Below are 14,961 nucleotides of genomic sequence, written 5' to 3' on the forward strand. Positions count from 1 at the left end.
CCTCTTCCATGTTTTCCTGTTTTTCTTCTCCCTATCTTTTTCTCTCCCTTCTTCCTTCCTTCTCCTGTCTGTCTTCTTCCTGTCTTCTCCCTTTCTTCCTCTTTCTCTGTTTCTTTCCTCCTCTTCCATGTTTTCCTGTTTTTCTTCTCCCTATCTTTTTCTCCCTTCTTCCTTTCTCCTGTCTGTCTATATCCTCCCTGTTTCCATGTTTCTTTCCTTCTCTTCCATGTTTTCTTCCTTCTTTCTCCCTTCTCCCCATCGACTTTCTTCCTTCTCTCTGTCTATCTCCCTGTCTTTTTTCTGTATTCTCCCTTTCTCCCTTTTTCTCTATGTTGCTTTCCTTCTCTTCCATGTCTGCTTCCTTCCTTGCATAACCTTGACATCTGTGTGTGTGTGTGTGTGTAGTAGTAGTAGTAGTAGTAGTAATAGTAATAATAGTAGTAGTAGTAGTAGTAATAGTAATAGTAGTAGTAGTAGTAGTAGTAGTAGTAGTAGTAGTAGTAGTAGCAGATGGAGGCAAAATGTTAGATATTCAGGAGGGAAGGAATTTCAATATTTTTTTTTCACCGTCATCTTTGAGAGAGCAGTGATTTTTTAATATTTTCTTATTTGCAAGGACAGTGAAGCAGCGACGACACATGACAACTTGACGCATCACATTGAAACCAAGGACGCCAGCAAGTGTTTTTTTATGGAAAGAGAAAGAATTGGCTTGCGTGAGCGATGATTCTGTCTCATTTTTCTCGCTTAGAGGGACCTTTAACCCGGTAGCAGCGACGGGACAAATTTGTGTCTTTACCGTGTAGCAGCGACGAGCCAAATTTGTGCCATGATATAAACCTCCCAAAATAGGTGATGCATATAAACTGATCACATATGCGTTGATATTTATTATGAAATGGTTTGCGTGAGGTTTATATTTTGGGAGGTTTATATCATGGCACAAATTTGGCCCGTTGCTGCTACACGGTAAAGCCACAAATTTGTCCCGTTGCTGCTACACGGTAAAGCCACAAATTTGGCCCGTTGCTGCTACACGGTAAAGCCACAAATTTGGCCCGTTGCTGCTACACGGTAAAGCCACAAATTTGGCCCGTTGCTGCTACACGGTAAAGCCACAAATTTGGCCCGTTGCTGCTACACGGTAAAGCCACAAATTTGGCCCGTTGCTGCTACACGGTAAAGCCACAAATTTGGCCCATCGCTGCTACCGGGTTTAGGAACATGATTCCCGCAGCTACCACCGGGTTGATCGGTATTTTCAGACGCTTGCCCCTCTCGCATCAACTGTTGTCAAAGGCTCAGAAGGGGGTTAATCGGGTCTTCATGAGAGTTTTTCCACGTTCACGGTACAGAAGGGGGGGTCACACTACCACCAGGGTCGTTAAACTATCTCTGGAAATGCTCAAAACGCCTACGGAAGCCTTGTCAATTATGTGTGCTTGGGCGCCGGTGTGTGTAAGAATGAAGATCCTTAAGCCGTCCTCAGTAACCTTGAGAGGGAGCCGGAACGGTGTTATTATTAAAGATTCTGCTGTTACGTCCTGCTTGAGGTATAGTTCCTGCTGCTGCTACTACTACTACTACTACTACTACTACTACTACTATGTTCCAATATCTTCATCATTTTATTATTTAAGCAAGAACTAAAGCATTATTTTTCTTTCTCTTAGTATGAAAGGTTAGCTATGGTGCAGAATTGTTGGCTATTTTATTATGGAAAGGCTGTTGTTAATATGTTCCAATATCTACATCATTTTATTATCTCAAGGCAGAACTACAGCATTACCTCTGTTTCTCTCGGTATGAAAGGTTAACTAAGGTACAATGGATTGCAGGAACTACGCGTGTGTTGGTTATTTTATTTTGGAAAGCCTGGTGTTCGTATGTTCAAAGCGTTGCATTTCATCTTTCGGTCCTAACTATGTGACTAATTTTGATTGTACACTTTATGGAAATCTGTGGTGAAGGGATTTACACCAGACTAAACTATGTAACTGTTATGGCAAGCCTGTTATGGTTAGTTGGTTTCAAGAGCTACCACATCTTTTCATCTTAGGCCCAAACCTTGTGGCTAGTTGTGTTATATTACTATCATGAAAGGTTAAGAGGTTTACTATGAAGGTTTGAAGGGATTTAGACGCGTGTGTTTGTATAGAAAGCCTGTAGTTTGGTTCCAAGTGTTGTTATATTACTATCATGAAGGTTTGAAGGGATGTAGACGCGTGTGTTTGTATAGAAAGCCTGTAGTTTGGTTTCAAGTGTTGTTATATTACTATCATGAAGGTTTGTATAGAAAGCCTGTAGTTTGGTTCCAAGTGTTGTTATATTACTATCATGAAGGTTTGAAGGGATGTAGACGCGTGTGTTTGTATAGAAAGCCTGTAGTTTGGTTTCAAGTGTTGTTATATTACTATCGTGAAGGTTTGAAGGGATGTAGACGCGTGTATTTGTATAGTAAGCCTGTAGTTAGGTTCCAAGCGCTACATCATTTTATCCTCGGGGCCAAACTCGGTGACTACTTTATTTCCTTCTACAATTATGAAAGGCTAAGATCTCTAGGTCTGAAGGGATGTAGACGCGTATGTTTGTATAGGGAGCCTGTCGTTAGGTTCCAAGCGCTACATTTTATCTCCGGGCCAAACTCCGGGGCTACTTTTGTGTTATCGCCGTACGGAGATCCTAAAGGGTGTTCCGATCCTCTTTTTTGCACTCGGGCGACGTCGGGGGTTCTTGGGGCGTGGTGGGCAGTTCAGGGCTGGGCGTGGGTGGAGCCTCCTCGCTGCCGACGGTCTGCTCGATCCAGTTCATGCTGTGACCCACCTGAAGATGTTAGAGAGAGAAGGTAATGAAGAACTTGAATATGGAAGAAGAGAGACTGGGATGCGATTAGGAGAATAAAAACAAGAGAGAAGAGAAATCTGTTGAGGAAAATAACTTGAATATGGAAGAAAAGAAACTGGGATGCGAAGAGGAGGATACAAAAATAGCGAAGATAAATTTGTTGACGAAAATAACTTGAATATGGAAGAAAAGAAACTGGGATGCGAAGAGGAGAATTAAAAAAGAGAGAAGAGAAGTTTGTGTAGAAAAATAACTTGAATATGGAAGAAAAGAAACTGGGATGCGAAGAGGAGGATACAAAAATAGCGAAGATAAATTTGTTGACGAAAATAACTTGAATATGGAAGAAAAGAAACTGGGATGCGAAGAGGAGAATTAAGAAAGAGAGAAGAGAAAAGAAATCTGTTGACGAAAATAACTTGAATATAGAAGAAAAGAAACTGGGATGCGAAGAGGAGGATAAAAAAAAGAGAGAGAAGAGAAATCTGTTGAGGAAAATAACTTGAATATGGAAAAAAAGAAACTGGGACGCGAAGAGGATAAAAAAAAAGAGAGAGAAGAGAAGTCTGTTGACGAAAATAACTTGAATACGGAAGAAAATAAACTTGCAGACTCCTTACGTTCTTATAAACATGTCCGGCTGTAAGTAAACTCTGGCGCGCGGCTTACCTCGGCGAAGACAGCGGGCGTGTGAGGCGGCAGACAGGAGACGGAGGTGAGGTCGGTCAACACGCCCCACACGTAGTACCGCCCGTCAGCCCCGCGGCACGCCAGCGGTGAACCCATGGCCCCCTGACGCCGCGGGGGAGAGAAAAGATACGTGAAGTTACATGGAGGGGGAGGATCTTGACACCTCTCTCTCTGTGTGTGTGTGTGTGTGTGTGTGTGTTTACCTAGTTGTAGTTTTACAGGGCTGGGCTTACGCTCGTGTGGTCCCGTCTCCGTGTCTACATTTATCCAACTTTTCCTTCAAGCTTTGCACACTCCTCGCCGATACTACATCCTCACTCAGTCTGTTCCAAACCTCTATATTTCTTTGCGGGAAGCTATATTTCTTTATGTCTCTCAAGCATCTTCCTTTCCTCGTGTGGTCCCGTCTCCGTATCTATATTAATCCAACTTGTCCTTAAAGCTTTGACACGCCTCGCCGATACTACATCCTCACTCAGTCTGTTCCAAACCTCTATATTTCTTTGCGGGAAGCTATATTTCTTTATGTCTCTCAAGCATCCTCCTTTCCTCGTGTGGTCCCGTCTCCGTATCTATATTAATCCAACTTGTCCTTAAAGCTTTGACACTCCTCGCCGATATTACATCCTCACTCAGTCTGTTCCAAACCTCTATATTTCTTTGCGGGAAGCTAGATTTCTTTATGTCTCTCAAGCATCTTCTCTTCCTCAATTTTTTACTATGTCCTCTTGTGTTCCTGGTGGTAATTTCTTCTTTTAGTAGTAACTGTGTGTGTGTGTGTGTGTGTGTGTGTGTGTGTGTGTGTGTGTGCGTGGCCTAATACCCACCCAGCATGGGGCACCGGCACCCTTGTCCTCGAAGACGTAGCCAGCGCAGATGGACTCACTGAAGGGAACGCCGAAGTTAATACACTCATTCCCGCTAAGAATGGGCATGTTGAGGCTCATCGGAAGGTTGGAGGGACCCGCGTTCGTATCCCCCCACCCAGCCAGCACGCAGTCACCTGAGAATATAGATAGATAGATAGATGGAAAGAAAAGTCGATAGGTTATATTAGAGATTAGTGAAAGTAAATTGAAACATATTGGAACATAGATAGATAGACAGATTGATAGATAGATAGATAGATAGATAGATAGACAGATAGATAGATGAACAGCTTATTTGTTTTTGTCCTTGAGAGAGAGAGAGAGAGAGAGAGAGAGAGAGAGAGAGAGAGAGAGAGAGAGAGAGAGAGAGAGAGAGAGAGAGAGAGAGAGAGAGAGAGAGAGAGAGAAAGGAAGAAAGAAAGTGAATGGAAGGAAAGAAGGAATAAAAAGAGAAGATATGAACACACACACACACACACAAAAACAAAAACAAAAAAAAGCAAGTTCCTTCACCTGGGGGGCTCGGTGGGTCGTCGCTGGGGTCGGGCAGGCAGATGGGGGCCACGGTTCTTGGCTGCAGCGTGAAGGGCGCGATCACCTTCAGAAGGGCGATATCATGTCCGGGGAGGTAAGCAACTTCCTCCACTAATCTGTTCTGCTCCGACGCTGCCAAGGAAAGAACAGAGAAGTGAGTAGAGAGAGCAGTTTGGTGACACGTATAGATAGGCAGGCTCCTCCACTAACCTGTTCTGCTCCGACGCTGCCAAGGAAAGCCATGAGTGCAGAGAAGAGAGTAGAGAGAGAGAGAGAGCAGTTTGGTGACATATACTTTACCTGCCTGCATGAAGCTACCTGGCCGTGCACCCAACTTTTCCTTGTTTTACCCGCCTGCTTGAAGCTACCTGGCCCCTCCCTATATGGTCTGCTTGTCACTGCTTAACATACACAACACGCAACAGCAAGCTTCTTACATTCCGTCTGGTTGAGGTTATGTTCGCCGGCCCTGACCACCACCGACTTGTAGGGGTCAATGGACATGTTGGCGAAACGCTGGAGGTCAAAGCAGCGTCTGGCGGTGAGCACCCATCGCTTGTTGAGCACCGCGCCGCCGCAGAAGTGCTCAGATTGGAACCCTTCGTCATGTCTCAGTTGCAGAGAGACATGCCAAGGGAATTCGTCTGTAGAGGAAGGAAAAGAGAAAGAAGGACTAAAAGGGAGAGAAAGATTGTGTTTGTATATAGTTCGTTGTTTGTTTGTTATAATGAGTTTGTTTATACTTTTTGACTGTTCTTAGATCCGCCAAATGGACGAACTGGTGAATCGGAATTGCTTTGTTGACGCCTAAGTTATTTATTCAGTTATTTATGTATACTTACTGCTGTTGAGAGAGAGAGAGAGAGAGAGAGAGAGAGAGAGAGAGAGAGAGAGAGAGAGAGAGAGAGAGAGAGAGAGATCACACTAACTCACTTCTCCCCGCCAGGTCGCCGCCCGCCATCCTGCTGGGTCGCGTGTTGCCAAACCACCGCCAGCCGCACTGACCCTCATTACTGACCGCCCCTCCCCATACGCCGCCACCTGTGAGGGAAGAACACGGCTTGGTGAGGTGAGGCCGAGCTGATTTACCGGTGTGTGTGTGTGTGTGTGTGTGTGAGAGAGAGAGAGAGAGAGAGAGAGAGAGAGAGAGAGAGAGTATTAGGTTTGTCTCTCTCTCTCTCTTTCTCTCACACACACACACACACTTCTTTCCTATACGTAGTCGACAAGGGAGGGTGAGAGACATGGAAAGGGAAAGTAAAAGGGAAGGAAGGAAAGGGAGATAAGGAGGGAGGGGTAGGAAAGAAGAGCATGACTATAGGAAGGCTAGTGACAGGTGACTTATATATCTACATAGTACCTGGTAGTGACGCAGAAGGAAAGTAACGGTACAATGAGCCTTTCCCTTACTGTTAAAGATAAACTACCATGCCTCTGGACTTTGCAAGGGTAGTGACAGCAGGCTAGTAACATAACCATAAGAACTGGCTATGGAAAGACTAGTGACAGGTGACTTATATATCTACAAAGTACATGCAGTAGGGTGACGCAGAGGAAGAGAAGTGACGGTACAATGAGCCTTTCCCTTACTGTTAAAGATAAACTACCATGCCTCTGGACTTTGCAAGGGTAGTGACAGCAGGCTAGTAACATAACCATAAGAACTGGCTATGGAAAGACTAGTGACAGGTGACTTATATATCTACAAAGTACATGCAGTAGGGTGACGCAGAGGAAGAGAAATGACAGTACAATGAGCCTTTCCCTTACTGTTAAAGATAAACTACCATGCCTCTGGAGTTTGCAAGGGTAGTGACAGCAGGCTTGTAACATACCCTCAAGAACTAGCTATAGGAAGGCTAGTGACAGCTGACTTATATATTTACATAGTACCTGGTAGTGACGCAGAGGAAGGGAAGTGACGGTACAATGAGCCTTTCCCTTACTGTTAAAGATAAACTACCATGCCTCTGGACTTTGCAATGGTAGTGACAGCAGGCTTGTAACATTCCCTCAAGAACTAGCTATAGGAAGACTAGTGACAGCTGACTTATATATCTGCATAGTATACCTGCTAGGGTGACGCAGAAGAACAGAACTGACGGTACAGTGAGCTTATCCATCCTTGCGTAGGGCGGTAGCGGAGGCGTCGAGGCTCTGAGTGACCCCCCGTATCATCGCCTGGCCTCAAGTCTCTCTCAACAAGCCACGTTACTGCTTGCCACGGCGCCCTTAAAGTCACGTTTGTTGTGGAATAGATGGTGACGGTGGTGATAACAATGCCGTTGGTAATGAAATGTTTTGGATAGGAGAAGACCGTCTGCACTGTTTTTTTCTTAAATAGTGACATTGTTCAGTGCTGGAGAAACAAATGTCTGAGAGGCGGTGGTGGTGGTGGTGATGGTGGTGGTGGTGGTAGTGGTGGTGATAACATGGGCGTTGGTAATTGAATGTTTGGGTACGAGTAAACGAGTGACATTGTTAGAGAGAGAGAGAGAGAGAGAGAGAGAGAGAGAGAGAGAGAGAGAGAGAGAGAGAGAGAGAGAGAGAGAGAGAGAGAGAGAGAGAGAGAGAGAGAGAGAGAGAGAGAGAGAGAGAGAGAGAGAGAGAGAGAGAGAGAGAGAGAGAGAGATAAACATCAGCAAATAACAGTTTCATCGCTAATTTTTAACTTTCTATCGCATTTTGTTTAGGTACGAGAGTTTGTGGCTTAAAAATGTTAAATATAATGTTCAGTACGACAATTTGGCAACGCTGGAGCCTTTCGAGAGCGTCAGTTTTTTTCTTGGCGCGAAGGGAGAAGAACGACGCGTGGATTTTCATTTATTTTTCATTATTTATTCACTTCAAGGCTTATTTACGGCGATTTCTAAGTGGATTTAAGTGTACTGAAGTGCGTAGCGTGCGTCTCGTGTGGGTGTGAATCGGAGAAAAGAAAATTATAGTGAAAATAATCGGGAGAAAAGAAAATAATCGGAAAAACGGAAAATTATAAAGAAAACTCGGAAAATATAGAAGCGATGGAAAAAGGAAAAGGAAAAGAAAGTCGTGTAATTTTTTTTTGTTCGAAGTCGGGGTCAAAACTCCAAACGTTAGTATGACGTGATCTGCTCCCGTGACCCGTATTGTGACCACACCACTCCACTGTACACACGCCGCCCTTCCAGCAGATCAGATAGCAGATGACCACCAGGGCAAAATTCAGGTCTGTAAGCAATGCACGTTATTTCATTTGTCATTTCAACCTTGTAGTGTTCGGAATGTCAAAATGGTCAGTATATTATGGAGATGTGACAGAGTTGTGGCCCAGTGATGGAGGGACGCCGAGGCTTTATAGGAAGTGTTGCTGTTCTGTTTCTGTTTAACTCGGTGTTCAATTTCCACCATACCAAACACCGAGAAAGAGGTGTGTGTTCGCATGTGTGTGTGGGCGTTGGTTCTAATTCCATCTCTCCACCTGGTTCTCTGCATGTCTGGTGTTAGTGTACTCCATCTTGTTCTTGCCCCGCCAAAGGTTCTAATTTCATCTCTGCCACCTGGTTCTCTGTCAGGTGTTACTGTGCTCCATCCTGCCCCGTTAAAAGTTTTAATTTTATCTCTGCCACCTGGTTCTCTGTCTGGTGTTGCTGTACTCCATCCTGCTCCTGACAAGGCAAAGGTTCTAATTCCATCTCTCTGCCATCTGGTTCTCTGTCTAGTGTTAGTGTACTCCATCCTGCCCCGGTAAAGGTTCTAATTTCATCTCTCCACCTGGTTCTCCGTGTGGTGATAGTGTGTTCTATTTTGCCCTGGTAAATGTTTCAAGGAGGGAGGAGAAGGCATATGAGGAGGACAGAGCAGGGAAGTTTCAGCTGCCTTGGGTGCTCTAAAGTAAAGGTCAATGAATGAAAGTCACATGATCCATAAAGTCATTTATCATACATTTTCATTAGTCGCTGCTGGGCCGGCCGAGGCTTTGTTTTGTTCGGCTCCTCGGGCCAGCCACCTTGAGACGTGACGTACGGAGGGCGAACGAACGGAGGAGTACATACAGCAAACACTCAGGGTAGTAACGCCGCTGCCAGGGTGGATACAGGGCTGGGCGAAACGCTTGGTTGGGTCTGGGACTAGGTTAACTTAGGTTGGCAGAGTTTAGCTTAGGTTATGTATATGCGTGCACACACATATCTAACCTTAACTAACCTAACTTTTTTTTGTAGGAAGGCAGCTCAAGGGTAAAAAGAAGCCCTATGGCGCTGCTCCTTCAAATAGTTAATAGAGTAGTCGGATTTTGAGGTTGATACTCCCTTCTTGAAAGCGTTTAAATCGTAGGCAGGAGGCAATACAGATAAAGGACTTCAGGCTGTTCTAACTTAACTTACTCCCAAACCAAGACCATAACCCGGGCCAAGCAAGCGCTTCCTCCATCGTTGAGTCCATTCTAGCACCGGCCGGGTCGTAACATCAGGAGAGAGCAAACCAGTACAGATACAAATCATAGTCGAGACTGTATTCACCTATAGTACAGGGTGGCCTTGGCTGCCCTCCCTCCAGCGGCCTGTATTTCCCTCCCTGACACAGCCTCTCAAATATACCCACGCCGGACGCCTTGTGAGTGAGTGTGCGATGCTAAGTCTGGGAGAGGAAGACAGTGTGTGTGTGTGTGTGTGTGTGTGTGTGTGTGTGTGTGTGTTGGCTTTCACCACGTAACATCTCTGTGCTGTTTCATATGATCATCAAGTTTGCAATTTAGTTGTGTGGAGTGTTATGGAGGTGAGGTAGCTTTGGACAGACTGGCCGGGGATATAACAACAGGAGGAGGAGGAGGAGGAGGAGGGGGCGGGGCAGAAGGAAAAAAGGGATTGGACTGGAGGCGGGATGGGAGTGAGCCCTGCGCTGGACACTTGCAGGAGTAAGTCAGTGTGTGGTGACTGTGCTTAGATGACACTCAATTGCTTCCTGATATATAAGTTTAGATGGACGTCAGTCAGATTTGTGCTGCTGGCTCATTGATGTGAGTCTGTATTGGCTGAAGGCGGCGTCACACTGGGGAAAAAACCTAAAGAGCTTCGCACGGGAGCGGCGAGATGTTACTGTGGAGCAATATCTCTGTGTCCTCGTGCACGCTGACGAGCGGCGGAGGACGAGCAAGTTTATATATTAAATAGGCCCAAGGTTATATATTAATAAAGTCCCAGCCCTGGCGTCTGCAACCTTTACCCTTGGAGCATTTGTGGAGTGTTAGCTACGACAGCTGTGCTTGGCGGCGTAGGAAAGGTAAATAACGTGTTTATATTCAGTCCTCGCCGCTGAAATGTGCGACTCATGGCTATTTCGAGAACCATGTGACAGAAAGGGTCCTGGAGGACGAGACTCCCACTATAGTAAAGTTTTGGCACCTTGATGAAAACTATGGATGTAGTCATTCTTTACTATGTTATCTGTATATGAATACAGTATACATGTAACATTTTACATTGGGCTAAAATGTTGATTCGGTGGTTGGTCGTTGCTCGCCGGGCAGCAGCTCCCCGCACAGACGGGAGTCCTAATTCGCGAGCGAAAACTCGCGAGCCAGGTGTGCGGCGAGCAGCAGCAGCAGCAGGTGGGCTCACTGCTCGTGGAGGTTTGTCAGTCGTGACGCCGCCTTAACTTAGTGACACCGTACGTACAACAACAACCTACGTTACGTTTGCCTTAGCCTTAATTAAGGTTAGTACGCTCGCTGCTCTTACTCCCCGTTGTACTTGACGGCACTGAGCATTGCGGTGCATTTATAACAAGGGAAAGGCTCTTCCTTCTTGTTTAAATTACGACACTCAGCTGTCCACGAGGCAGGGTGTGTCTGGCTGGCCGGGGAGGCTGCCGGCAGGGAGGGAGGCAGGGGGGGGGGGGACGTGCAAGGCAGCGAGGCCAACCCTTCACGACAGGGAGTGACACACAGACCTATACACCACTGACACACGCACGCACACACGCACACACAGTTCCCAGTGATAGTCACATGTGAGACTTAGCCATAAGTGACACACAGAACATCATCACCATCATCGTCATCATCGTCATCATCATGCCACACTGATTGCTTGCCCGGTTCGTCACGATGAGACGCCTGATTCCATCCTTCATGTCTGGTGCTAATAATGTTTTGAACGACTGACAGACGGACCATTAGCAACAGACATGACACACACACACACACACACACACACACACACACACACACACACACATGGTCTAGAAACTAATGCAGGTACAAACTAACACATAATATTAATAATGATAATAATAATAATAATAATAATAATAATAATAATAATAATAATAATAATAATAATAATAATAATAATAATAATAATAATAGTAATAATTAATCTAGTAAGCGAATGAGAAAGCGATTGTACTGAAGATATTAATCACATTTGAGGAACTGCGAAACACATTACATATACTCTTACAAAAAGCCCAGTTGAGAAAGTTTATAAATACCTTGAGAAAGTGTTGTGTATGGGATGGGATGACGAGGTACCCAAAATAGCCGACTGATAACTAAAATGAATACATGATGGTAAGCTTAGTTGGCTACGCAGTGAGGTGATGAAAGCAATGATTGACTGACTGACATTAAGAACATAGCAATTATCATACGTTGGGAAGTTCTTTGTTCACTTAAAATTAAACGAGTCTTTGGCTTACTACAAAACAATAGAACATCGTGATGGAGGTGATCTCTCACACACACACACACACACACACACACACACACACACACACACACACACACACACACACACACATTGCACTTTCTTTCCCTACCTTTATACAAATCTAAGGTCGTTAAGTGTGGCAGAAATGCTTTATGTGGTATATACTCTTGCAGACAGACAGACAGACAGACAGAGGGAGGGAGGCAAGTCAATCCCTACATATTTATACATTTATATACATTGGAATAAGTTTGTTTGTTCTCCTTTGGGACAGACACAGACGGACAGACACACGCACACATGCACACATACACACATACACACGAAGTTAAAGTTAATATATAAAATCTCTCCTACAGAACAAGTCCCTTTTTCTTCCCTTTCTTTATCTTCCTTTCCTTATCTTCGTTTTTGTGACCTTCAGAGGCTTGGTAATGCTCATAGTGGAGACATCAATATTTCCATGTGACCTGACCTGACCTGACCGGACCGGGAGGGAACTTGTCCATTGAAAAGTGACGCGTGGCACCTCATCACACACACACACACACACACACACACACACACACACACACACGTACGGAGGTGCCGCTCTATGTTATTATAATCTATGTACACACGTTACCCCTAAAATTGCAGGACTTTGATTCTCGCGTTTATAATAAGTCACCCTGGAGTCCCTGCCGCCCGGACTGACTGGCTCACTGACTGACTGACTGACTTACTTTCTCACCGCCACACCGGTCTGACTGGCTCTGAGGGACTTACTGACTGGCTGACTGACTGACTGACTTAGTTTCTCACCGCCACACCGGTCTGACTGGCTCTGAGGGACTGACTGGCTGACTGACTGACCGACTGAATGGTTATCACCGCCACTGGACTGACTGAAAGTTTCCTTGACTGAGCTTGACTAACTGATTGACTGGATGGATTTCATTGCCACACCGAACTGATTGATTGAATGGCCGACTGACTGATTGGCTGACTGATTGACTAACTAAATGACTGGCTGGCTGGACGATTGACTGAGGGTGGTATGTGTGTGTGTGTGTGTGTGTGTGTGTGTGTGTGTGTGTGTGTGTGTGTGTGTGTGTGTGTGTGTGTGTGTGAGTGTGTAAAACCCTCATTCTTATTACTTCACCCGAACTAATATCTTCCACCATTGCAGGTCTTACTGAAATATTATACCCACTGAACTGAACTAACTGGATAACAGACTGTCTCCTCGGATAGGCTTCACAGTGGGCACATGGATGACTGTCACCTCCCCGCTTCTCATAAGGTACAGTAACACATTTTGCCAGTAGTCAGAGTTCACCTTACAATCTATATAGCCAAATGCCTCTCTTTCCTTGTCTCCATGATATAATATAGAGTACCAACTCCTTGCTGAAGAGCCCTGGCTATCTGTTGTTATATATATATATCTACTGTCGAGTCTTTTTGCCAGCATTTAGAGTTCAACTTACAATCTATATAGCCAAATGCCTCTCTTTTGTTTTCTGTCCATGCGGGAAAGATGTATTATAGAGTACCAGCGCCTTGCTAAAGATCCCTGGCTATCAGTTGCTATAAATATTTAGTGTTGAGTCTTATTGTCAGCATTCAGAGTTCACCTTAAAATCTATATAGCCAAATACCTCTTTCATTCTCTCTGGGCCGGGAGTCAGAGTGGGCAGTGGGCGTTGGGTGGGGCATGGCAAATATTGATATTAAGGATCGTTGGTGCCCTGTTGTTTATACCCATAAGTTAGGGCGGTGGGCGGGGCATGGTAACTTCTGCAGACTGGTCCATGTTTCCCCGTTTCTTACCCATGATTTAGGGCGGTGGGGCGGGGCATGGGCACCACTGATAGTGGTCATCTTGGCAGACCGTTGTTTACCCAGAATTCATGGCGGTGGGCGGGGTATGTTTTTGGTTCATGTTACTCCGTCAACCCAGGAGTCAAGAGGGCGGGCAGTCAGGGCATCGTGGGCGGTGGGCGGGGCTGCCATGGTGGGGGTCCTGCTGTACGTGCCAGGAGAGCGGGCGGCGGGCGGCGGGCGGTGGGCGGCTAGTACTGCGGGTGGTGGTCCTGCTGCATGTCGCCCAGCCAGGAGTCGGGGGAGGGCGGGAACTCGGGGTAGCTTGGGTTGGAGCCGTTGGAGCTGAGGTCACTGGCCGGGCCCCCTGTCAGCACGCCCACGCCCCCGCTCGCTGCTGCTGCTGCTGCCGCCGCCGAGGCTGCTGCTGCTGCCGCCGCCGCTGTGGCTGAGGGGACGAGGGAAGGGTTAGGGAGGGCAGGACGAGGCTCTGGTCTGTGGCTGTTGTTTGGGCGTAAAATATTGGGTCGTATTTTAAAACATTTCGTCGCCCAAGTTCACATATTTGCCAAGGCTTTCGTAGGAGTTGTGGGCATTGCCAGGAGTAGTTTTATGACCCTAGTGGTAGTGTGACCGTTCCTCTGTACCATGAACCTACGAAACACATATTTGCCAAGGCTTTCGTAGGAGTTATGGGCATTGCCAGGAGTAGTTTTATGACCCTAGTGGTAGTGTGACCGTTCCTCTGTACCATGAACCTAAGAAACACATATTTGCCAAGGCTTTCGTAGGAGTTATGGGCATTTTCAGGAGTAGTTTTATGACCCTGGTGGTGGTTTGACCGTTCCTCTGCACCATGAATCTAACGAAACACTCATTGGGACCCGATTGACCTCCTCTTTGACCTTTATAAATAGTTGATGTGAGAATTGAAAGTGAGAGGAAAAGCCGCAGACATATGGTTAGGCGGACAGAAAGACTTACACACACACACACACACACACACACACACACACACACACACACACACACACACACACACACACATTGGAAGAAAGGATTAGAGGGAAGGGAGAAGTGGAGGAGAGAGGAGAAGGAAAGAGTGGAGGAAGAAGTGGAAGAATGTCAGTAAGAGTGGCAGAGTCCCGTCCACACACACACACACACACACACACACACACACACACACACACATTGGAAGAAAGAATTAGAGGGAAGGGATAAGTGGAGGAGAGAGGAGAAGGAAAGAGTGGAGGAAGAAGTGGAAGAATGTCAGTAAGAGTGGCAGAGTCCCGTCCACACACACACACACACACACACACGTACCCATGGGTGTCTGGTAGGGCGGCAGGGGCTCGGAGTAGGGGAAGGCGGCGGCGAGGTGGTGAGGCGGCACGGGACCGGAGGGGGAGTGGCCGCCCCCTGCCATGTACGGGGGCGTGCCGGCACCTGGAAACATAGTGATGATGATTTTTTTTTTTTTTACAACAAAGGAGACAGCTTAAGGGCACAAAAAAAGGAAATAATAATAA

At 46.1% G+C, this 14,961-nt stretch overlaps 2 protein-coding genes across 11 annotated transcripts in view; both read right to left on the reverse strand.

Moving 5' to 3' along the window:
• Positions 1-2,673: 2,673 nt before the first annotated feature.
• LOC127001379 (transmembrane protease serine 9-like) lies at positions 2,674-7,135 on the reverse strand. Its single transcript, XM_050865934.1, has 7 exons — positions 7,009-7,135; positions 5,871-5,978; positions 5,375-5,581; positions 4,917-5,069; positions 4,362-4,537; positions 3,514-3,636; positions 2,674-2,823 (listed from the first exon to the last, which is right to left on the reverse strand). Exons 1-7 carry the CDS (start codon positions 7,058-7,060, stop codon positions 2,683-2,685), a joined length of 960 nt encoding a protein of 319 aa, XP_050721891.1. The 5' UTR covers positions 7,061-7,135; the 3' UTR covers positions 2,674-2,682.
• A 3,198-nt stretch (positions 7,136-10,333) lies between these two features.
• LOC127001377 (LIM/homeobox protein Lhx3-like) overlaps positions 10,334-14,961 on the reverse strand; it is an 89,270-nt gene continuing 84,642 nt past the window's right edge. For 8 of the 10 annotated variants that reach the window (XM_050865932.1, XM_050865933.1, XM_050865930.1 and 5 more), the window contains exons 7-8: positions 14,756-14,878; positions 10,334-13,877 (exon numbers count right to left, since the gene is read on the reverse strand). In XM_050865932.1, coding sequence (XP_050721889.1) covers positions 13,681-13,877; positions 14,756-14,878 — 320 coding nt within the window. In that variant the 3' untranslated portion in view covers positions 10,334-13,680. The remainder of the gene's footprint in view (positions 13,878-14,755; positions 14,879-14,961) is intronic. The other 2 variants (XR_007755220.1, XR_007755221.1) reach the window with 2 other exon arrangements.

Source organism: Eriocheir sinensis, chromosome 20 (genome assembly GCF_024679095.1).
Source record: "Eriocheir sinensis breed Jianghai 21 chromosome 20, ASM2467909v1, whole genome shotgun sequence".
Taxonomy (NCBI): domain Eukaryota; kingdom Metazoa; phylum Arthropoda; class Malacostraca; order Decapoda; family Varunidae; genus Eriocheir; species Eriocheir sinensis.

Coding starts and splice junctions, on each gene's coding strand:
- LOC127001379 (XM_050865934.1), bottom strand. CDS start 7,060: ATGGATAAGCTCACTGTACCGTCAGTTCTGTTCTTCTGCGTCACCCTA. Junction 5,070..5,374: donor TAACCTCAACCAGACGGAAT/GTAAGAAGCTTG, acceptor TTTCCTTGGCAG/CGTCGGAGCAGAACAGATTA. Junction 4,538..4,916: donor CGACCCACCGAGCCCCCCAG/GTGAAGGAACTT, acceptor CTATATTCTCAG/GTGACTGCGTGCTGGCTGGG.